Source organism: Protopterus annectens, chromosome 14.part0 (genome assembly GCF_019279795.1).
Source record: "Protopterus annectens isolate FY-2018-M chromosome 14.part0, PAN1.0, whole genome shotgun sequence".
NCBI lineage: Eukaryota > Metazoa > Chordata > Ceratodontiformes > Protopteridae > Protopterus > Protopterus annectens.
In genome coordinates, this window is record NC_056748.1 from 1026680347 (window position 1) to 1026706498 (window position 26152).

Consider the following 26152-nt stretch of genomic DNA (forward strand, 5'->3'; position numbering starts at 1 on the left):
TAAACACCTAGCACTTTTTTAAATACCTAGCACTTCTATCCCTCCCGATATTGATCCCAAGAAAACTTCAAAGTGCCTGTGGTGACTGACTGTTTCGAAGCAGGGGAGGAGAAGGGAAGACCTGGATTTAGGGATATTTACAGTCTTCACCACAGATTTCTCTTCTGACAAAATCCAAAACTGGGAGCTGAAAATATAACGGGTGTTGGGGCTGTGACCAAAAAGATTTCAGATACCAATGTATCTTTCTCATCTGGAGTCTTGCCAAGTGTTTCATGAGAATCAAATGTCAGAGGACCCAAAATCCTGAGGTATTCCCTTGCAGACACTAAAGAGTGGAAAACCCTAAAAATAGATCTAGATATAGAGCTATTTTTCCTGTGGAAGAAACGTTCTTTTAACTAACATGTCTAGCAGACACCCAAGGAACACTACAGTGTGTGATGCAGTCAAAAAACATTTTGAATGTTCTCTTGGAATCCCAGCTTATGCAAGAGATCTTTCATTCAAGAAAGACTCCTGACACTTTGAAAAAGGCTCTGCAAATATAAGAAAGTTGTCTAAATATGGAAAAATGTGAATACCTTTTATCTTCAACGAGCTCTAACTGGAGCTAGACACTTTGTGAACACTCTTGGGGGACTGGATATTCCAAAGAGTAAGGCAAAGAACTGATCATGTGATCGGGACATACAAAACCCTATGAAACACCTGAAATCTGGATGAATAGGGATGAGATAAGCATCTTTTAAATATGGTGTTACTAGAAAACTTAAATTAGGAAGAAAAGGAAACAGGTTGTGAAGTGAAAGCATTTTAAATTTGTCCACTATCACAAACTGGTTTAGGAAAGCAAGATTCAGAACTTGTCTCCAGGCATCTTCTTTATTTGGCACCAAAAACATCCCTGAATAAAAACTTTTACCAAACTGGGAAGGAGGACCAGGCTGTATTACTCCATGAAACAACATATGCTGAAGGACAAGAAGGGGAAAATAGAAAAGTCTGGTCTGATGAAGGAGCAGATATGACTACTTGAAAAGGAGGAATTTCCTCCCACTGCCATCTGTAACCCTGGTGAATGATCTTCAAAACCAATTTGTCTGAAACTATCTGTTGCCAAAAAGAGAAACAAGAGATTCAGACTTTCTGGGATGGAAAAGGGACTGCCAGGGTTGGGGTGGGCAGTCTCTTAAATAGTAATTCTGACCAACTAGACTGTCCTTTGTTTTGGGGGGGGTCCTTGACTTCTTTTTGGAACCCTCTTGCCATTTCTTAAATGTCAGTTTATCAGCATTTTGTGGAAACTTCATTTTGTTTCTTGCCAAAATTGGATGGGGCGGTAGAGAATCCACTGTAAAATTTGGAAAAAGGATGAAAAATCTCTGAAATTCCCTGAAACAGTTTACCCCTCTCGTTACATTTTGTTTAGACCTTTCATCACATTTTTTTGATAAACCTCTGCAGAAGAGGGTCCAAAAACTTGCATCCTGTCCAAAGAAGAACTTATAATCTCATTTTTCACATATTCTGGTGGGTTCTGAGAACACAAACAGGCAAAACTCCTAAAGATAGTACCAGTGGCCACAGCCCAGAAAAAAAGTATCAGACTCGTACGCACTAAACAATGAGTTGCAACTTGTAAAATGAAAGAAACTAAACCATTTAAAGCAGATTTTTCCTCACAAGAAGAAACAGCAGACAAAACATTCCTCATAATTTCAAAATTTCTCAGAATAACCTTTAATATATGATAATTCAAAAATCTGAAAAACAGAGTTGCAGAGCCACACACTTTTCATTCCCATACTTAATTATTTTATTTATCCTCATCAGAAACTAAAAGTTTGGAATTAACTAAATGTTTAGCAGCAGTAGGATTAACTGAGGCTACAGCTGCTGGGTCAGGTTTGGGATGAATATTTAAAAAGTTGAAAGTCTAAGGAACTTTATATAATCTATTTGCGTTTTTAGGGGCAGCAGGCTGACACAGAAATTAAGGTGGGGCTGGCATAATGGTTAAGTTCTTTACCTCACAGTTATAAGTTACAGGATTTGATTTTGACCTCTGGCTATTGGCAAAAACTCAATGCAAAGAAGTGCATTATAATGCCTTTTGAAAAAACATCTACCTAGGTAAATTACTCCATTGATAAGACACACCCAAGTGTTGGTTCAGTAGTTAGAGATCTGCAAAAACATGTAGACAGTAATCTAGCCTTTGACCAACACGTAGCCAAGGTAGTAAGAAAATCATTCTACACTGCCAGACTTAGAAAGGGTATGGCACCCATGTCCAAGGAGTTACAGTACCACTCTACTCAGCCATTATCAAACCCATCATTGACTACAATGCCCCCTACGGCACATCCCTGACTATGCATATGTAACAGCTGGAATGCCCACAGAGGCTTCTCACCAAGAGAATCCAGGGGATTAACATATTGTCCTATACAGACCACCTTAGAACCCTGTCTCCATACTCTGAATCCTGCAGGCTGCTGACAGGTGATCTGTGCTTAGCATACAAGAACAAGTATGGGGAAAGTTCTGGAAATTCCATTTGTAACAGCTCATAGTATTTCCTAAGAACATCCTTACAACCTGTCTTGATGAAGTTTTTGCACATCTGCAAAATGAACAGCATCAGAAAAACTAGATCCAGACATTTAAACTTTGCCTGCGACGTAAACAGAACAGGCTGGTGAGACAGCTATGTGTGTCAAAGGATCCCCATGCTCTGGAATACGATCCCCATCCATGTGAAGTAGAGTCCAATTCTAACCCTATTCAAATGCAACTTTGACGATTTGTTGGGAAATTTTAGATTTACCCGAACTTGGCCCTCATGTCTCCTGTAGCCAGAGGCCAACTATAAACATTACCTAACCAACATATCCCTCTCCCAACAGCTTTTTAGTACCCTCCTCACCAACATACCCCTTCAATTTCGATACACATATTACAAAGGTATGCAAATGAGATGGATTGCACGGCTAAGTTTATAAAAACCCTGGTGATAGTTTGCCTAGTTTATACCAGGAACCTAATACAGGTAGTGACATACGCATCCTCCAATGCTGACTGTACAGGAAGTATAGGGAAAGTTCTGGAAATTCCATTTGTAACAGCTCATAGTATTTCCTAAGGGAAACGGTCTCAGAGAAACAGAAACCCTCACAGGGAGACTCAGGATACCATGCTCTCCTCTTAATCTGAATCAGAAATCTGAGGAGAAAACCCTGCATTTGTCCCTTCATCTTCCTGTCCAGATTCAGAATCCTGAATCCCTTTTTTCTTTTACCAGAAACCACAATAAAAAGGATCAACAGCCTGAATTAGACTCTGAGCCAGACCTAATAAACTATTCCTGTCCAGGAATATTTTGGCAGGAGCAGATACAGGTTAAGTTTTCCATTTCTTTCTGACAGGAAATACATGGCCAACAGGGTTGTTAATGGCAGCAGCAACTTTCCCAGGAATGGGAACAACATTCTGACCAAACAGGAAGACTTCCCTGCTCTCTCTCCCATGGGCAATAAAAGTGGCTCTCCCTTACCCACTGATGGGACCCCAACAGCCGCAGAGGATATGGCTAACCCACAGTCCACAATGGCTGTAGGTCCTACATCAGAGGGATCCAGGGTAAAATATGAGTGGACTGATGGACCAGTTTTGGTCATAGCAGAGTCACACTGAGGCTAGAGAAGGATCAACTGTGATACTGGTAGTTTGTTCCATGGTCAAGTCGAAAATGGCACCTCTTCCCCAGGGAAAGCATTCAGTATAAGCTAGTAAAAATGCAAATTTCTAAAAAGACAGCCCACCAAATAAAAACACAGCAAAATGTGCTTTAATACACTATACCAGCCCCCAAAATAAAACAATTTTTTCCAGAAAATATTTTTTGTTTAAATATTGTCATTAGCACAAGTACATAACTTTCATACATGGGATGAGGAGGTTCATCCATGTCCACCACTACACCACAGTCTCCAAGTTTGTCTTCTGTGTGGTTATCATGAGACTATACCCCTTGACTATTCTGGCTTTAAAGGAAGTCCCAGACACAGAGACAACATCCACCATATAGGGTCTTATAATAGTACTGAAAACAGCCCAGTGTAGCAGTTTCACAAATACCTTCCAAGGATACTGTTCTGAAAAATGCCAGAAAGGTAGTCACTGCTCGAGATGAGTGTGCTGTAGGTACACATAGTAGTGTCAGTAATTCACTTGGACAAAGTAGCATCTGTACGTCTGGAACGGAAGTCTATTATCAAATGAGACAGAAAGTTGCAAGTCTTCCCTTATTAAATTTTTTTGAACTGATTAATTATTGTTTCGTTAACTAGGTAAGCCTACTAAACACAAAGTGTCCCTTTTCCTTTGTGACCCAGCAGTACTGGCTGGTAAATACTGTCACATGGCTTAAACATGGAAACTGAAGGAATCAAACCAAGAACTACAGATTGAGTTAATTAGCTCATCAGTTCAGTCCACTTAAATAAGCTGTGGACATCCCCATAATGTAAAAGATATTCATATATCTGTTAAAGTATTTCAGAAAGAACACAGGCACATTAACAAATTGATAATATGCCTCTGTGGTTACCTTAACCATAAAGGAAGGATTTGTTCAAAGTGACATTCTATCCTTTATGTGGAACATAATCTGAGATACGTAGAAAAAAGTTAATACTAATGCACTTCTCAAACACATGGATGAGAATGGGATAGACCATGAATTCTGCTTTAGGGTGGTTGATGTGTATAGGAACAAAAGAGATGGTGACAAATAAATACAGTGGAAGTGCGTCAATATGAGTGGTTTTAAAGATTGCAAGCAGAGGAGAAATCTGGTATAAATACAACCATTAGTCTTAAACCAATATTAAACAATAGACAGACATATTTGCCCGAATAATAGATTTTAATTGAATTATATATTTTATGTGTATTATTTTATATACATGTTCTGTATATATTGCTTTTAGAGCTTTAAGGTTTTATTACTGCACCTGAATAATTAATTGATTTTGTATGTGGATTGGGGCTGTGTCATATGGGTTTTAGTTTGAATGGTAATTGAATTATGCTTGAACTGTTGGTTACTTACACAGTGAAGAAGGGCTCTTACCTGAAAGCTTTGAGTTCCTTTACTGTGTTTTATGAATAAACCACTGAAATCTGCCAGCGTTTCCAACTCAGAATTTTTTTTGTTCCAACAATTCCTGTTTTTTTTTTTTCAATGCAATTTGCTACTACCCTTTACTAAAGATCCTACTTACAGTTCTCTTATCTTTGTTACTATGTTCACTACTTCTAGGGCATTTGGTTTAGACTGCGATTTCCAATTACTGGTAATTGCTTTTTCGAGGAGTCTAAAATTTCACGCCACAAGATGCGAGGGTCCTGTCTTCTTTCTCCATATCCTTCACATTTTAATTTAATTTTGGCTCCAAACAAACCAGATCCACTGAATGCATATTAAGGAAGAATAACTAAAAATTCTCAACAAAAACTGTACGGTGCAACCCAACAGGTCAGTACAAAGTTATACATGCCACTTGCTGTCCTAGCAGCACAATCTGCTGAGTAATGCACAAACTGCAATGGATACAGAAGATAAACTTGCCATCTGAAACTGTAACTTGGTTTTAAAGTCTCCTTCTGACAACTCCTCTAGTGACTGGGACACATCTGCCAACTCCCACTAGAAGGGAGACAAACATGGTTGAGCTTGCAAGAACTCTCTGGATCCTCTGTCCTACTCTTGAAAAGGATGGGAGGCCAAAGGCTCAGATAGAAAAACATTTCTAGTTGAAAACTGGAGTCATTGTTGGTATAGGTGCTAAAAGCAGCAAATACTTCTGACATTTTCAGATTTTTGACCCTGGTGGTGTTAGTGGCATTGAAGGTGTTGACTCCAAAGGCTGTTGTCCTAAAGCTGAGGCTACACGGCTTATAAACAACTTCATAGACCTTGCAAACACTGAACAGGAAAGTAGAACTCCTCTTACCTCATAATCAGGTACTGAAGATGTACCATTTTATCTGGTTATTCTAGGAGAAGACTTAAATGAAAGTCAAAGAAGAATCTAACAAATTCAGATAAAACAGAAACACAAAACTGCAAGAAAACAGTTCATAAATTGGGTCTACTTTGGAAGCTTGAAGTTTCAAAATTTCGAGCTTCATGCGGTCAAGACCATAACATCGAAGTTTTGAAAGGTCAAATGGTTTAAATGGAGACTGCCACACAGTGCGGAATGGAAAATTCACTGCTCTCTTCACTATAGTGCGATCTCTGCGTTGGTATATTTAATTAGCAGGGGGTGTGGGAAGCACAGACCCCACATGAGGGGTGCAGGGGGATTTCCCCCTGCACAAACATGAAACAAATGTATTTTTATTATTTTTTTTATTCAAGTTTCAAACTTTCAAAACTTCAATGTTATGGTCTTGACTGTATGAAGAGCTGAGTTTTGAAAGTTCAAGGTTCCAAAGTAGATCCCAAAAACTTGCACAGATTCATACCATTGTTGACAACTGACAAAGAAGAACACAGGCCAAAGAAACTGTTCTGAAAGATTGATACTAAACAAAAAAAGGAATAACAGCAACCACAAAAATAAACTGAAGGGCAAGAAAAACTCTCTGCAGTAGAGGTGATGAGGTGCAGCAGGCCTAGGGAAGGGGTGAGAAAAAAAATACATAAAAATGCAAAACACTGGCCTGTTTTGTAGACTGAAGACATCAGTGTTAAAGTAAACACCAAAAAGTGTGGTGCCAGGCTTGACCTGAACAATGGGGCTGATGAGCTTGTTGTAAACAGTCCCAAGACCAGAGCCTCATAGGTTGACCCAGTTGAGACTGGCAAGGACACCAACGCAGTTGAAAATGACAGTGATCCTGAGCATTCAGCTCTCATCATTTGGAGCCATGCAGTGAAAAAAAAAACACAACATCTAAAATATATTACACAAAAAAGGAAAACAAAGAAGCATGGGCCCACTTTTTTAACCAATGCAAGCTTCTTGAGAGACAAAAGAGATGTAAAGAGATGATCACTTATCAGAACATTACAGACAACGTAGAGGGGCTATTGACCTGGAAATATCTTAGATGCTGAGCTTTCTAAAAGCATGGTGTCTCTTGTCCTACTGGCCGATAGGTATGGACCTCCTCATCCAAGATGCTGCATGTTTCAGGCTGTAAAAATGATATCCTTGTTAACTGGCTCCCTTGAAGGATTGAATCATGGCTTCTGCTCATAGGTTCATAGGTTCATAGGTTCATACTAGGCTATCTGCCCGAGGGCATTTACAAGCCTAGCCCATCGTTTTGTGGCTTAGGCCACCCCTTTAGTATGGGGAACTATACCCATTATTTTTCTGTGCCTCTGTCGAGCAGTGACACTGAGGTAATCCCTGGGGTATATCTGCGATCTCCCATCCATTGGTCAAGATTTCTCTTGAACAAGGCCAGCGAGGTGCTCTGCCTCACATGTACCGGGATTTTGTTCCACAGCATAGGGAGTCTTTGGGTGATGAATCTATCCCTCCAGCACGTCCTATTAATAGCCGTGTCAAGGTTTAAGTCTCCCGCCCTTGTGGCTCTGATGGATCTAGATTTTTTGAGGTGAAGCATATTCATCAAATCTGGGCAAATCAGGCTTTATGCAGGTGCAGAGCCATGTATTTCTGAGATGATTTTTTCCTTTCACAGATAGACATTAAGCCTCTTCTGAGTCCAGATACATTAGTGTGCTCCTGGAAATATTACAATGAGGAGCTGAAGGAAGTGAGGAAAAGAAGTTTTGTAAGACTTGGTCTGACGGTGTAGTAGTTAATCACTTAATTGCTGTTAAGTTACAAAAAAAGCTTTCCTGCTATAGCTAGTACAAGGAACCACAGCCAGTGTGTCACATTTATTTGTTATTTACTTGACATTTGTTTACAGGATGGTCTGAATGGATCTACAGAACCTGTTTTTAGCAGAGGCCCACGGGAAAAAGCTCCACATACAGTACAATACAAATACAGTATAATCCAATACAATCCAAATGACATGAGAAATACGGTATAAAAATAAGGTAAAAAAAAACTATGTTACAAGATATACTACACATCTAAGCAATTCTACACAATTAAAATATTAGAGACAATTATAGTCACTCTCACCATATACATAGCCTATGAGTAGACAGTGTACAAAAATAGTATGTAGGTAGTGCGAGTCATGACATTGACTGTTACAGTACATGAAAAAAAACAGAGTGTTGGTTTCAGTTAGGAAAAAATAGCCAGAAAGTTAGTGATGCAGAAGACGGAGTTAAAAATAGAGACATTACAGCCTGAGCAGTAGTTTAAGAATATGGTATAGAAACAGGAGGAGTTAGGAAGGCTTCAGGATCTTGCAGACTGTGAGGGAGTGAAATATGACAGAAGAGGGTGAGGCTAGTGTGGAAGAAGAGAAAGAGCTAAGCATTAGTCAGGCTTTATGCAGGTGCAGAGCCATGTATTTCTGAGATGATTTTTTCAAGAAGCTTTGAAATGGGTTAGGCAAGGCACAGACCTTGTTGCTACAGGTAGTGAATTCCTTAGTATAGAGGCGGAGTATGACTAGACAGAGTGACCCGTTTTTCTTGTGTGTTTTGTGATAGCTAAGAGGATTTTTGTCTTCTGATCGTAGGGATCAATTTGGTGGGCAAGGTGTCACTAGATTGGCTAATGCAGGGCAAGCAGAAGGCTTGAAAACAAGGTTGTGCAAGGTGGATAGCTGAATAAAGGCAAGTTGGTTGGGGAGTTCACTCCAGTTTAGTTCTAATAGTGGTTTACAGTGGTGTGTGTGATATTTAGAGTTTGCAGCAAACTTTGCAACTTTGTTATAGCACTGTTTCATCTTGCTCAGGGTAGAAGTTTGTAAGTTAGTTAGGATATGGGCACCATAAAGAAGGAAGGGAAGTAAGAATGCTTTTGCAAGGGTAGTTTTACTTGGTGTAGTAAAGAAATGTTTGTTTCTATATAAAAGAGTGAATCCACAAAGTTTAATGAAGCGCTTTTTGTCCAAATACTTCTTTGAACTTCATCAGATACTAACATTTACAAAAATCAAGTTTAACTAGTCATGTTTAACCATGATTAAAATCAGCTGTCCCTCCATCTTAAAATTTTAAAGGAGCAGTAGCTGAAATAGCATTGTGAACATAATATGCATTTTCCTGTTCTTTAAGACTGCCTTATTTAACAAGCAAGTGAATACATTTACCGCAGCAGCAATATGGTAAAAATCATATTCAAAAATTGTGTAAAAATGTAATTTAATTATTAATTTTTCACTTGAAAATTTTTATAATGTAAGGTTAGATAAATAAGGAGAATTTACATTTTTACACAATTTTTGTATATGATAACTCCTAGATGCAAGGATGTTGAAATTATCAGTGACAGGGGAGGTGTTTATGGGGTGAAAGAGTACTAGTTTAGTCCTCTTTGGATTAAGAAAGTGATGGACATTTCTTAGCCAAGATTCGACTGTTGAGCTTTTCAAAGTAATTTTGGTAACATGTAAAACGTATTAATATCTTCTATAAATGGAGCTGCACAGTCTATATGATACTTCTTCAAAAATGCTTAGGTCATCACATCTCCTCTAGTGAGTAGCTATTACTACTTACCCCACGAAGGTTTAGAGATGTAGACAGGTGTTGCAGTGTTGTTGTTTCCATTGTACCACCGCCTCAAAAAGTCAGCTCCAATTCTCAAGGCTCCTGTACCACCAAGACTTTGAGCAGCCCCCACCTGCAAAGGAAAACAGCAAGCCATCATTAACAGCACTTCTGCAAATCAAGGAAAAGCAAACACCCAGTCAACAGTGCCACACTGATTACCAGTACTGTCTGATGCTTAGGTCTCTCAGTTGGGATGCCTTCTATGTAGAGTCTACATGTTCTTGTATCTTTGTGGGTTTTTACTGGGTGCCTCAATTTCCTAACACATTCCAAAGATGCACCATAGGTGAACTGGTAATTCTCCATGCTAATGCAGCTGTGCACGTTGTGAGAATGTGTGTGTGCGCCTTGCAATGCACTGGCACCTACTCAGGAATAATCCTTCCATATTGTGCTAAAAGAATGCCTGGGACAGGCTCCCGCTCACCCTGCAGTTCTAAAAAGGGGTGAACAATGAGAAAATAAGTGCTATAATGAAGGTTTATTCATATGAAGTATAACATTATTCAACCAATCTCTGCCCTACGTTAATCAGACAATGGAATTCTCAAGGTTCATCTCCTAACAGACTAATCCTATCCAACTTTAAAAAAATGCTTCTTAACGAGATCTTATTTTAAAAGATACTACTCATGAGCTGTTTTTATTAAGTGTAAAGTGGCAAGTTGTCACAAACGTTATACATGAATATAACCCTTCCTCCCTCACCCTATTCAAACCATGACATTTTTCTCTGTGAGCTAGAGTTAGCTGACTCTCTGGTGTGATGGCCCAGATTTGGGTAATTACAACTTACAAAAACAAATATAATAAATGGCAAATAGCTGGTATACATAATTTGTGAGGGGTGTGGGAAATCCAGGGCGGCTCCCAGCAAAAATGTAAGAAATACAGATTTTTGTTTTTTTTTTTTATGTTAGAGTTTTCGGAAACTCGATCATATGCGGTCAACCATATAAATTTCAAGTTTCTGAAAACTCAATCATCTGACAAAGTCCCATATATATATATATATATATATATATATATATATATATACACACACACACACACACACACACACACACACACACACACACACACACACACATATATTTACGCGCGCGCACACACACACACACACACACACACACACACACACACACACACACACACGATATAAAAAATTTACACACCCCTGTTAAAATGCCATTTTTTGCAATATAAAAAAATTAGACCACAATAAATCTTTCAAAACATTTTCCACCTTTAATGTGACCTATAACCTGTACAATTCAATTGAAAAACAAACAAATATGTGAGGGGAAAAAAATATAAAAAATAAAAAACATATAATAAGCTGGTTGCATAAGTGTGCACACCCTTAAACTTATGCTTTGTTGAAGCACCTTTTCGTAGAATTGTAAATTACTGCAAGATCTGAGCATCTGCTGATAACAAGGGAATGGAAAACATACTTTCTGAGTTGCATATGTAGTAGTAACTGTCAAGCTCAACTCTCAGTGTCATAATTATTCAGATGTACTTTTTGAACTGTTATTTTCTCATTAGCATTTTCTCTCTGTGAGGAATTGAAGCCTTCAAGCAGTAGCTGTTGTATACTGACTGTTTTTCACTACCCGTATGTCTCTGCTGGGACTTCTGTACTGGCGTGGAGTGATCCCTCATCCTGTAAACACTCACTCTCTATTCCTACACACACCCCTGATAACTAACACTACACCCAATACCATTCCAAATAATCCCTCCTCACAGGCACGCCCCTCTCAAATTTCAGACCATACCATTTCAGTTATGGCATACTCACCTTAGCCCCACTCATACTATACTCCATTACAACTACTGTCCCTACTCATATGCCTCTCCACAATGGCCTTTATTACCTCATATCTATATTCACCCATCAAACTTAATGACCCAAAGTCCCCCCACTCTACCCCTTTCCACTCCAATCCCCTGAACCAGCAATCACAGCCCCATTTAGTCATAGCCAAAACAGCTTTGAAATGATCTCCCCTATCCACTATGCTCCACACTGCAAAAAGCAGCCATGCCTCCAATTCCACAACCTAATGATGTAATACCCAAGAACAATTACTAACATAGCAGCCCAGCTACGACTTGGAGGAGATATTCACCCGAACCCAGGACCAATAACAAACAAACAATAGACCGAGCTCCCAACCACCACTTAAACAAAATCTCAATGATCGACTAATACTTAATTTAAACATTCACAGTATTATGAACAAAATTGAAGAACTGCACTCAGCCATTGCCCTATATGACGCAGACATACTGCTAATAACCGAGACATGGCTTACACGGCATATCAAGGATAACTCCATAACCCTCCCAGGTACAACATCTTAAGAGTAAACGGACTACACAAAAAAGGTGGAGGTATAGCCATAATTTATAAAAACTTAAAATTCCAACTTCTCCAACAGGAACCTCCCAACCCCAAAAATGCCAAAATCATATGCGCCAAGCTCCTCATAAACCAGCATAAGCACCTAAATATAATAGGACTCTATATACTCCCAGGAGACAACCTAACCACATTAGAGTCAATACTACACTGGGCCTCCCACACCCTCTTCCAAGAAACCATAGTCCTAGGCGATCTTAATATCGACTGGAACTCCATCCACTCTCCAACACCCACCAACCACATAAACCTATATACTTTTACCTAACTCATTCAATCACCAATACGCATTGATAAGTCCTCAAAAAGAGAATCCATACTAGACTGGGTTCTCACAAACCAGTCCAACATTGCCCTTCAATGTGGAGCACTTCCTAACTCTAAGTGACCACAATCCCACTTTCATCCTCAGGCATAAACTAAAATCAATTAACTCACCCTCCCTTCTACAAACCCAGTACCACAAAAACTTCCCCACAGACCACTTCATAGAAGCCTTAGAATCCTGCAACTGGTCTCCCATCAAAACTCTCCCACTTGACCATGCTGTAGAATACTTCAACTCCACATTCCTAGGCATCCTCAATCGTCTAGCCCCAATCAAAACAATTAGAATATGCAGCAACCCTGCCCCATGGCTACAAAGCACAACTAGGGCCTTACTAAAAGATAGGGATAAAGCTTGGAAAACCTGGCGCCAACACAAAACATTCATAACTAGGCAATTATACCTTGAACTCAGAAACAAGTCAAGACTGACAAACAAAATTACTACATTTCCTTACAAAGAAAATTTGGTAACAACCCACAAAGATTCTGGGCCACAGTTAACAACATCCTTCAACCCGGTAAAGCAACAACTCCACCACCCAATATAATTGGGTCAAATACACATATAGCCTCCACTTTCAACAACTACTTTACTACTTCTATTCTTAAAACTAATCAACAGTACTAACCCCAACAATCTCCTCCAACTTCTCACACAACAGTCTAAGTCTGCCCCCTTCTTGCTTAAACCAGTACCAATATATAGTATCCAAAAACTCTTAGCAAAACTCAAACCTACCACCCTTGCTGCCGACAATCTCTCAGCCAAATACCTCCAAATAGCATCCGCAGCCATAGCCTTCCCAATCACACTACTGATAAACAGATCTATCACTGAACACACTGTTCCAACCTTGTGGAAAACCTCCTACATCATTCCCCTCCACAAAGGAGGTTCATCCCCCGACCTCTCCAACTATCGACTCATTGCCATCCTCTCACCACTATCCAAAATCCTAGAAAGATGTATTCACCATCAACTCCTCACTCACCTTCTTTCTAACAATGTCCTATCCAACTCCCAACATGGCTTCCGTCCATCCCACAGCACCACCACTGCTCTAATTAACTTCACCAACATAATAAACACATACAGAAACCAAGGTAATCTTGTCTCGGCCACCTTTCTAGACTTATCCAAAGCCTTTGATACAGTTTCCCACAATAAACTCAATTTGTCACACCAATATCAACCTTGACAGCCCCTCCATACAGTGGTTTAAAAGCTATCTGGACAATCGCCATCAATCTGTCAAATGGACTAACTGCCTATCCCCCCCCCCATTACCAGTCACAGTTGGTATACCCCAAGGCTCCATCCTAGGCCCCCTCCTGCTCAACATCTTTACAAATCAACTCCACTCTGCAACTGCAACTACAGGTGCCAAAGTTGTCCAATATGCCAACCATACAACCCTAATCTGCTCCTCATCCAACATTAAACTTCTACAACAAAAAAAACAACAATCCTTCACTGACATAGAATAGTGGCTCAATAATTCCCAACTAATATTAAACCCAAAGAAAACACAGCTTATGCTGTTCCACCCCACCAAACCTCAAGATGTTACCTTTTCCATATCCTCAGGTAACAGGACTCTCATCACCCCAGTACCAGAAGCTAAGTTACTTGGATTTACCACTGACCAACAACTAAAGTACAACAAACACATATCCCTCACTGTCGCCAAAGTCCACAGAAATCTAGGGACCCTATATCACTGCAAACGATACCTAACTTCAGATGCTAGAATCACCATAGCCAGAACCCCCCTGCTAGCAACTATCCTATATGTATGCCCAGTACTAACAAGCCTAAATAAAACTGACCTTAACAAACTCTCCCACATTCTATAACAAAATCGCCAGATTCGCTGCCAACACCAGATCACAGTCCCACCACTGCCAATCCCTTAACAAAAGTGCACTTATTAGAATACTCAAATTTACTACAATACCACCAGCTCAACCTGGCACACCAAATACTATACTATCCTGAAAAAAAACCCTGCTCTGTCCAGCCTCATAACCTTCTACAAGCCTAACAGGCAGTTATGATCTACCAACAAAGCCCTCCTAGAAAGTGTCCAATGTATACATAGCTTGGGCAACTATCTCTTCACCAATGAAGTTGCAAAAAACTGGAATATCCTGCCTCCTGACCTCAGACTTCAAACATGTACAACCACCTTCAAAACCCAATTAAAGTCATACCTACACACCACTCATTTATGTACCTGCAAAGGACCTCCCTGAACTCCCAATCTGCTAATGGAGGGTATTTGCAGGAGGACCTCTCTGAACTCCCAATCTGCTAATGGAGGGTATTTGCAGGAAGACCTCTCTGTACTCCCATTCTGCTTATGGAGAGTCCACTCAAACATTCTACTGTATTTCACCCTCTCTCTTTTTACATTTTGTAAAAATTGTTTGCATGTTTATAGTATACTACCGTACTACTTGACTATAGAGTAGTACACTTATTCTCGTCTGTAATTCCTCTGTATTACTGTATTAACCTTTTTATATTTGTAACCTGTGTTATTGCTATACATATTGTTTATATTCTGTAATTTTTTTTCTGGGGCTTTTCCTCCCAGAACTCCGCTGAAAACGGACACCAGCTGTCCAGTTGGACTATCCTGGTAAACAAATGTTCAATAAAAAAATTTACTATTGCACAGGTATTTGGTAAAGACATTCCCCCGGATTCACTAATCCTCCGTGTAAGACTTAATAAGTCTTACTCGGAGGCGGCAGTTGAACAGTTTGACGTCAGCGTGCCATGAATATTCATGAGGGCACGTTGACTCAACCCTAACTCTTACACGGACTGAGTAGGAAAGCAGGGGGCGTGTCTGACTGCTGAGCAGTCTAAATATGCACAACCCTGCAAGGTTTTAAAAAGCATAATGTCAACACACAAGAGCGAGTTCGCTAAAATGTACTTGCACCCAACACCACACTCCCTGACACTGTAAACCCTCATCACACTTATATAAAGTAAATAATTATATATATATTTTTAAATCCACTATATAGCTTCCCCTATTTGCGCGTGTGCCCACTGCTTAGCTAGAGTTAGCAATTCTGACATGGAAGAGCATAAGAAAGAATGGTTATGCAAATCACACCAAATTGCAATAGCGTAACGGTAGAGAGTATGCACAAAGAGAAGTTATTCACGGTTCGAGTCCCACCACTCCCCTTCTTATTTATGTTTTAAATCAGTATTTGAAATAATACCAGACATATATGATTAAAATTTTATTAAAAGCAGTGACATGGCCAATGTATCAGTGAACAAAATATATATTTTTAAAGGACCCAGATATATAACAGCCTGGTATTAAGCAACGCTTTACACAGCTAAACACAGGTGCCCATAGTTTAATAGCGTTTTACCCAGCTAAACAGAGGTGCCCATAGTTTAACAGCACTTTACCCAGTTAAACAGAGTTGCCCATAGTTTAATAGTGCTTTACCCAGCGCAATAGAGTTGCCCAAAGATTAAAAGCGCTTTACCAAATGCAATGTGTTTGTGTAGACGTGCGCGCCGTGTCAACCAGGGCACCGTGCAGCAACGTAGAGCTACTAAGTTGCTTAAACGCAGCTACACCCCCTAGCCTGTCTAGACAGTATTAAAATAAAAGAATGACCAGGTTCAAACCCAGGACCCTGTGCATCATAATCAAAGTACAGAATCACTAAGCCATGACAACATAGGGGAAGCAGCCACTATTAACATTCATAAACGTACGAATGATAGTTTAAGCATTACTAAGCAGGTCTGCAGTCAGCCGAGAATTTTACAAAACGGCCAATCACAAAAAAGTGCAGGAAATGCGGCATATTTAAGCCCCATAGGTGGCAATACTCGCCATAACTGATTGTAGCTCACATTTGCAGTCAGAAAGGCAGGTGCAGGAGAGGGTTCACGCTTCCGAGCGCAACGTTGGGGCATCAAGGAGTCCAAATACATGGTTTGGCTTCTTGTCCACCGTCATGAGTCAAGACTCCTGCAGGGCCAGTTCCAAGGGATGGAGTACAAGGCAGAGGCTTGGAACCGATTAGCTCGTGACCTCACCAGTGCCACAGGCGTTCCTTGGACTGGTAAGCAGGTCCATCACCACCATGCAGACCTGAAGAGATGAAAGCAGGACCGCCTGAACCAGTGGATACAGGAGGCCCGTGGGATGCAGAATGCCCCACAACTGAGTATGTAGTCATGGAATGCAGTATGTAAGAATTGATAATGGAGTATGTCTAATGGATAGGTATGTCTCAATATCCCTTCATTTACTTTACAGCTGCATGTGACCGTGCTACGAATCAGCAAGCCTATGCTGATAGACTAAGGCTGCGCTACCAGGCAGGTTAGTGATTATTCTGCTTGTATTGTTATATAAAATATGGGAGAGAGCATGAAAGAAAGTGTTGTAGTCCAATAAAACAGCCATAGAATTGCCTGAATAAGTTCTCTGCATGTACTGTCAGATAAAAACGTCAGAGAGGCAGAAAAAGAGTGTAGTAACCCATTAAGAAAGGTAACATATGTCTGGAATAATATCTCTGCTGGCACTGTCAAATAACATAAGTGAATGAGCCTGAAAAAGATTGTTCTAACCAATTAATAAAGGTATAATATGTCTTGAACATGTCTGTCATAAACACCGTTAAAACAAATAAAGGAGCGAGCCTGTGGAAAAGTGTGCAATGCCATTAATAAAGGTCTAAAACACAGAGTGCGTCTGTGTCACAGAGTCTGAAATGTTGTTGTACCCTTGCATTATACAAATAGTACTGTTTGAAAATGTGCTGGCAGCCCAGAGTTATGCAGTCCCATATAAAGTGGGTGATGGAAGTGCTAGTAGCTGTGAAACATATATACAGTCCACAATAGTCAGTTACTGGCTGGCATGAATAAGTAAACCTGGCACATGTGCAGCATGTAATTATTCACCAAAAATGTGAGTGTGTGTCAAGAAATGCAGGGTTCTGTACAAATCGAAGTGAAAATGTCATGTGAAAACATCCCAGACATGTAGATAAAGAAATGTAAATGCAAATAAGAAATATGTAGCAGTAACATCTGCATCCTGGACAGTTAGTATGTCAGATATAGGTCAGGCATATATTGAACTAGCCAAACCCATGACACAACCTAATGTATGGTGGCAAGTGTAATAATACAGGTAGGGGATATACACTTGCAGTCACTGGGAATGTAGTGTAGACTAAAAGGTCATTATAAGATGTTAACAGAGGTTTTTTCTACACCCTAACGTATGTGCATAAACCAAGCAATTCCACACCTCAATGGGTATGTGTAATCTTAAATATTTGTTGGGACATATGTCCTATTGTTTTATAAATATTTGCATTGATGTTGATGCATGTGCCCTGTTCAAACACCACGTTCATGGTGGCTTGTTGCTACCAAACATCCGTGCATGCTGTTGGAATATCCACTGTCGTTCAATATATGCATGTGTTATGCTTGCTGTTCAACTGTTGGAACCTTGGTGTGTTGGGTTAATGGGAATATTACTGCATGCTGTTACAACTAATCTGGAATGCTGTTGTTCATGTTGTAATTAAACACACCTAATCACAGAATGTATGGGAAGGCCGGTCCCAGCGGACCCACCTGTCCCTCCTCAGTTGGCGAGTGCACCTGGCACCAGTGCCTCCCCTCCTCCGTTGGTCCTGTGCCACCTTCGGGTGGAAGTGCTGCAGGGGATGGGGCTCATCCCCACTGTGCAAGCGTGGGTGGAGGAGGGCCACCTGTCACCCTTGCTAGGGTCCGGGCTGTGGTGCGTAGGGAGATCCAGCGTTCAGTCGCTGATCCCCTATGCCAGCTCGAGGCGAGAGTGGCGCATCTCTTGGGTGAGCCTGGCCATCCTACACAGCCCTCAGCACAGCCACCCTCGGGGCTGTGAAGGTGCAGTGGTGACTGCCCATGGGTGGGGATCTCAGTTTCACTGTTACCATCTGTGGGCTCATGGGCTTGCGATTTCCAAACATCCTTCCCAGTCAATTGTGTTCACCCACCCCATGTGTCAAACTCCACCCCTGTATGCGTCTTGTTTGTCTTGTCCATTTACCTCCCCAACCTACCTCCCCAAATATACCTACTTCCTCTACCGCACATTCCACTCTCACCTGAAAAAAAATTTAAAAAAAGGGCAATCTGTTCCCACAAAAAATTATGCCCCATACATAGCTGCCCAATTCGCACACATGTCCACTGGACATGTAAATTGATAATTCTAATTGGCAGTACAACATATTTTGTTGTCCTCACCCCTCTCTCAGGGGTGGAAGGTTTCAAATTTCACACCAAATTTCAAACATATGCACAGCTGCTGCTGGTAAAGAAATGGGCAGCTATGGACCTTTCCTATACCCATCCTGCACATCCCGAGCTGGTTTCCCTACTGTCTTTCCCTCTTTGTGCCCCCTTTTTCACCACTTTCCTATCTCCCCATTTTCTTTTCTTTAAAAGAAATTAGCGCAGGGGATAGCGGGAGTAAGCACTTTTAAGCAGTAGTTAGTGGGGGTGCGTGAGTGTGAGCTTGAGTGTGCTTAGCTAAGCATTGCTAAGCGTCGCGCAAACCCACTTACAACTGCTTAAAATTGCCTTAGTCACTCTGTATGACAAGGCCCTTGTACTGCTCAGCAGTAAAATAAAAAACCTTGTCGGTCTCGAACCCGGGACCTTGGACTCACCAGTCTGCATGAAGTACCACTACACCACAGCAGATATACAATAACTTAGTGCTGAAAGCAATATATCATGCATTACCACGAGTGAACGTAAAGGGAAAATAGGAATGGCATAACACAAATCTTGTTCTGTGGGCCTTAACCAGCAGGTGTTGTGAAATTACATGACATGACTGTGAAAAGAGAATGAGCCATGCTAGTAGGGAATAATGCTACAGTAGCACCTTACAAACCCCACACAGTATCAAAGCAGGATAAACACTGGCATATTTGCATAGGTCACAGGCCAGACCTCCCAACAGTGACTGATCTACAGTGATGACCCTGATTTGTAAACAAATGTTAGCTGTGCCCCTCTGACTCCCTGTGAAATGTACTAACAGTAGGCAGAAAGGTGGGGAATTTCACTTAATGACAAATGTCAATAAGTGAGAGTAGACACTGCTAGCACAGTAATACATATGCTCTGAATCCCCCAAAGTCTGAAATATATCACAGGTGTATCCCAGTTATATGTACCTTTCCCTGAGGCTGTTCAAGTATATACCTGAGAGTATCTGAGGCCTGGAAGAGTCAGAAACACACAGGCATATCAGCTTGTCTGCTGTTACACACTCTGCAAATAGCTGTAGAATGAATCCCACAAGAATGCCCTTATGTAGAAGTACAACACAGAAATAGCAAAGGATGTAGCCATGTACCGCTAGCAACCACCTGTGACAATGCCACTGTTCAGGTGCTGAAAAGACTGCTGTGGTGCACAGTCAAAGAATACTAGGCTGACCTGTGTCTACCATCTGGATATGTCCACAGGTGGGAGCTACTCAGACAGACTACTAGCCTTTATAGACTTAAAGGTACACAGCAACTCTGCATGTTCAGTAAGATAAACATCACACAATAATAAATAATGCACTCTGCACTTCTGCACCCCTACCCAAAGGTACTATATATCCATGTAGTCAGGTACAACCAAGGGTGTAGGTAGGCATACACAGTAGTGAAATGTGTCCAGTTGTCCTGAGCAGACTGTGCTAATGTCAACACAAACAAACCATAAACTGTTCAGAAGTGAGTAACGTACTAATGACAGTGTAGCAGTTCACAAACAGTGCATGTACCTGATATTCATAATTGGTAGTACAACATGCTTAGTTGTCCTCACCCCTCTCTCAGGGGTGGAAGGTTTCAAATATCCCTCCTAATGTATTGCATACGCACAGCTGTTTCTGGTAAAGAAATGGGCAGCTATGGACCCTCTCCACACCCATCCTGTACATCCCGAGCTGGTTTCCCTACTGTCTTCCCCTCTTTGTGCACCCTTTATCACCACATTCCTATCTCCCCATTTACTCTTCTGTCAAAGAAATGAGCGCAGGGGTTAGCGGGAGTGAGCACTTGTAAACAGTAGTAAGCGGGTTTGTACCAGTGTGCGCATGTGTGCGCTTAGCTTAGCATTGCTAAGATATGATAAGCTAAGCCAAGCTTGGCTTAGTATTGCTAAAATAAAATAAAATAAGCTAAGCTAAACTTAGCTTAGCATCGCTAAGCATCACGCAAACCTGCACAAACCCGCTTACAACTGCTTAAAAGTGCCTCAGTCACTCTGTATGACAAGGCCCTTGTACTTCTCAGCAGCAAAATAAAAAGCCTGGTCAGTCTCAAACCCGGGACCTTGGACTCACCAGTCTGCATGAAGTACCACTACACCACAGCAGATATACAATAACTTGGTGCTGAAAGAAATATAACATGCATTACAATGAATGAATGTAAAGGGAAAATAGGAAAGCCATAGGAATACATTGCAATAACTAGTGTTGTATGCCAGTTAATTCTCTAATTCCAAAAGAAAGTACATACTCCCATGTATCCAGTGTTAGCATTAGGAGGTGTGAGTAAACCTACACACTGAGAAGAGTGTACTGGAAGAAGCAACAGTCAGGTTTCAGTTCAACATGCATTTCACTGGCTACAACCCAGCTTCAGATACGAGACATATACCACCCTTCTGACTGAGACAACACTGTCCACAGCAAACAAGCATGGTCCCCACCTTGCAAAACTGAAAGGGCTACGCCTACCTAACCTATCAATTTATAGCAGTGACCTGAAATCACAGTGAGAACTGCAATTACCACACAGCAGGCTGCATGCAATTACTAAATGGTGGGCACCAATTGGTGCAGAGGCCATCACATGCATATGTGCAGATACCTAGAAAAGCAGCCTGTATCTGATGTCCACACATGCAATAATATCATTGCAACAACTGGGAGAGAGAGAGAGAGAGCATGAGCGAGAGAGACAGACAGACACAAACAGGCAGAAGGAGACAGACGCTGAAAACAAACAGCAACACACAGAGGAAACAAAACCAAAACAAAAAAAAAATAAATAAAAAATAAAAAAACACCTACAACAGACGGAGGTGAGGAATACAAAGGTAAGGTATGTAACAGATATGTATTTGCTGACATCCGAAAGATGTGTCTGAAGGGTATTCTACATACTGTGAATCATCCATATGTGGCAGCAGTCCATATCTATATGTACATGCACATTTGCATAGGGCAAGGGACATACTGCAACTGTTAGTGAAGGCTGGACATAAGTATGTTGTTGAAGGCTGCTATGTGCACATATGTATGTAGGTTGTAGTGTGTGGCATTGCAGAAAGCAAGCAGTGCCAGTATATGTCATGTGGTGTTAAACGCTGTGGGACTGAGCTACAGGCAGTGAGGCCTGCAACAGCTATACGGCCTGAGGACAGCAGAATGCATTTTGCACATTGTGCAATAGTATTACATAACCGTATGTCTCACAACTGTTGCATAATTCACATCCCCACCATGAAAGGTGGGCAGTATATGTGCGGCTATATGTACAGCAATGGATGTTTACATGTATGTGTATATATACATGTATACATACATATATATATATATGTGTGTGTATATATATATATATATATATATATATATATATATATATATATATATATATGGATATATTTAGATATATATGGATAAATATAGAAATATATGGATATATATAGATATGTATAGATATGAATAGATGATACGGATAGATATGTAAGTATATATATATACATATATATATATATATATATATATATATATATACATATATATACATATACATATATATATATATATATATATATATATATATATATATATATATATATATATATGAGAGAGTGAGGGAAACATGGGGTCATATGTACTGCAACAGGTGCCTGTTGTCCAAGGCATGGACTGAACACCAGTGTTGATACTGCAGTGCCATACCCCATTCCAAAACACCTTACGCAGTAACTGCCACAAAGGTGGCAGCCTGCCTAACACTGATGGTGTCAGAAGGGTACATGGGACACAGGTGGACAGTAGGCTCCCCTTTGATAATCACAGTGACAACAGTAGTAATATAATCTGTCTACGTGGTATGTGTCATCACAAAAGGTGCGTCATCTAGGAAAATATAGGTCGGTGTTCCCCTCTACTCATCACAATGCCCCATGTGGTATGTACCTCACATGACAACTACAGCAAGTGGAAAGGCCACAGACATACCTAACAAAGAGTAATACTGCCCTCAAACACATGCCCTATGCAGACTGGCTCACAAACCACAGCTAGAGTGCGTTGCATACCGCCCACCCAGAGGTTACCACTGCCGGACATACAGAGGTATGTCACACCAATAGCAGTCGGCCAACCACCATGACAACACCTCACAATCCCTCTGGGTTACATGACCTAGGGCCCTAATTCTTGTCACCTCACTAAACAGCACATGCTGGAGGTACAGGTTCCTATCCACAAATATGCCATACTGTGGACTAAACCACCCAGCATTAACAAACAAAGCTCCTCATTAGCAGATGTCATACATACCCCCTGATGATTGTTTTGGAGATAGGTAATATGCCCTGGGAGTCACCTCTGTGTATCCGGTTGACAGCAGCAAGTGAAATCACATTACATGTGTGTCAAAGGCCAGGGTAGCATATGGCTAGGCTGCTCTAGGCCCTAGGGCCAATAGCGTATTACCTACCTATGACACAATGCACACACACATGTACTCAGTGCAATACTTGCTATGTGAGGTGGAATGAGTGTGACAGTGACTGTGTGCAAGGTTTGTAAAGGTGTGATAGCTTAGTGTGAGGTTGTGTCTGTCATGGTAGTTTGTGTCCTAGGTGTGAGGCCGGAGAAAGATGGGTCAGTTATTGGGATGCAGACATAGTAGGATGGCATATGTTGTGACGTAGTTCCTTGTGTATGACTGTGGTGTCCCAATGTAGGCTGAAGCAATACATGTATGCTCAGTAAGTGGTACTGCTGGTGACTCCAGCTCACATATGAACTGTTGTACTACCTGAAGCTGTAGGCCTAAACAGCACAGTATGGTGTATGTTCACAGTCCCTGGTAACACTGTCTTGTGTGTTTCCTGTAGTCTGCACAGATTACATACCACAGGCATAGGCATCTGTAAGTAGGGGCACACAGTACTATAAGGTACACAGGTACTGCTCATCTGTGTCGGCATACATGTGTTGTATGTATGTCTGATGTGTGTTTAATTATGCCTGTACCATGCCCGCAATGACATGTGTGGTACAGGCTATGTGTGTGTGTACCTAGCAACATGTATACTCTGTTACAGCAGTATGCCAGCTATATTAACAACCGTGCACATAGGTTAGGTAGGGGTATGGCATCAAAGACTAGGGTGGTTTACTGGTAATACTGTAAATGTACATGACAGTCATTGCATTGGATGACATATTTCTTCATGCATTAGCTTGATATATACCCCCGGGGCGAGGTTGTGCATTGTATCCCAAACAGTGTGCCGACTACTGGTGTATACTGGTGTGTTATATGGAGTGTTGCAGGCACTGTCAGCCAGTTGTGAGCTGAGCACTGATGTATCTGTGTGTATCTTCTGATAAGACAGATAGATGCTATATATGGCAGTTAAGTGATATCTGTACTTCATAATGTTAAGTGTGCCACATGACATGCTCACACATATTGTTTAATTGTCTTCCAGGGTTATGGCTCATCAACGTAATCCATCGTATTCAGAATTTCCTGCTCCTCCGCAGCTGAACAGCCTGGTGCAGCACTATAACCTGCTTTTTTCCAGGGCCAGCCAGCACCAGCATGACCGTACTGCACTGTGGCTAGACCTTGTTCGCCGGGTAAATGACATGGGCATGCATAACCAGACATATGAGCAGGTACGCCATCACTGCAGTGATTTAATTAGACATGTCCGGCAGCGTGTGTCTGATATCCATAGGCAACAGCTTGCCACAGGTGGAGGGGCAGCCATACATTCCCCCCTCACCAGAGTGGAGGAGCTGCTCCTAAGCGTGGTGGCTCCTGGCCTACAGCAGCAACAGCGTCACACATGTGTCATCATGGAGGCAGGAGCCACCCAGCAGGATGACATGGAACGTGCAGGTAATATGCCCTAGCTGTAGACTACCGTTACCTGTATTGTTAGAATATGCATATGTGAGATGTGTACTGTGTGTTTACCAGTTGTGCTGCCTAACGTGTGCAATACTGATATTTGGAATAGTATCCGTACACCTGTGACTGTTGTTCCACTGTCGTTTAGCACACTCACAGTAGCAATGCCACAGTTGTGGCCACTGACAAACTGTGTCATATTCTTCTAGGTCCTTCTGGTGTGACAGCAGGGCAGACAATACATGCTGGTGAGTGTGTAACACACCTATGCATAATGCATGCTGTGCATGTTTGCTGCGAGACATCAATCATCTCAGTAAAGTCAGTAGCTGACTCAATCACATGCAATGCACAGTGCAGCAGACACAATTGTGGCAACACTATACTGCACATTGGATATGCATAGTTCCTACAGCTGTACACAACAGAACACGTTTATCATACGCAGTACACAAAAACATGCTACATTTGGCATTACCACACACCCACTGTAAAGTCACACTTCAGTATCCCACATGTCATGCACACACACATGATGTACCTCAGGGGAAGAGGCCTATCATGGGGTTGTGCAACACTCTGCAACACAGTCATGTTAGGCAATGCTCCCTATTGGGCACCTCACACACCCATTTACAAGGTGGCTGTGTAATTGTGAACGTAGCCATGGCACTGCAGTTCAGGTACAGCATGCTAGGCGGTGGTCTTGCACACATTAGTAGCTGTGAGTGACCACAAGATGTATGTTGATGATGGCACAGGGTACTACACCCCATCCAGTTACAGTGACCACAGTACTACTCATAGCAGTTATTGCTTTGCACCTCAGTGTTGTGTGTGTGCAAACATATGCACCTATACACAATATGCATAGCATGTTGTCTGTGTGCTTACATATGCCAGTATACACAATATGCACAGCAGTCACCATCCACACAAAGTGTCACATATATGTCCTGGAATGCTAGTGGGTGTATAAGTCACTTGACACACATTGGGTATGTGTTGTGTTTAATGTTGCAGTCATGTAGCATGCCATGCCTGGCACCCACATATCTGCAATATGTCCCACACTCACCATACTCACTGTACACTGGCCATGTCGAGCATTGGGATTCCTCCACGTCAACATGCACCGCACATCCCGTGTGTGTGTACATAGCATGCATGTGCTACACCTATGCCCACTATTATCTGCTATGGACACAGACACTGCACTCAGACATGGATATCTATGTGTCACACAGATAACACATGCAGCCATGGCATGTATACTTGTGAGTGATGGTGAACAGGGCATTGCAGAGCTGATAATACCTGCACAGCAATGTTATGTCCATGTACACATTGTGTTCCAGGGTATAGCCAATCACTGAACAACTACACAGTTCCATCAAAACCATGTATACTGCCAT

The 26152-nt window shown here is 41.3% G+C and overlaps 1 protein-coding gene across 1 annotated transcript in view; it reads right to left on the minus strand.

The window, feature by feature from the left end:
• Positions 1–26152, minus strand: part of GOT1 (glutamic-oxaloacetic transaminase 1) — a gene marked incomplete in the record, with an annotated part of 256257 nt that overhangs the window by 115159 nt on the left and 114946 nt on the right. Inside the window, 1 exon segment of the mRNA XM_044056832.1 lies at positions 9683–9806. Within this exon segment, the coding sequence (XP_043912767.1) occupies positions 9683–9806 (124 nt within the window).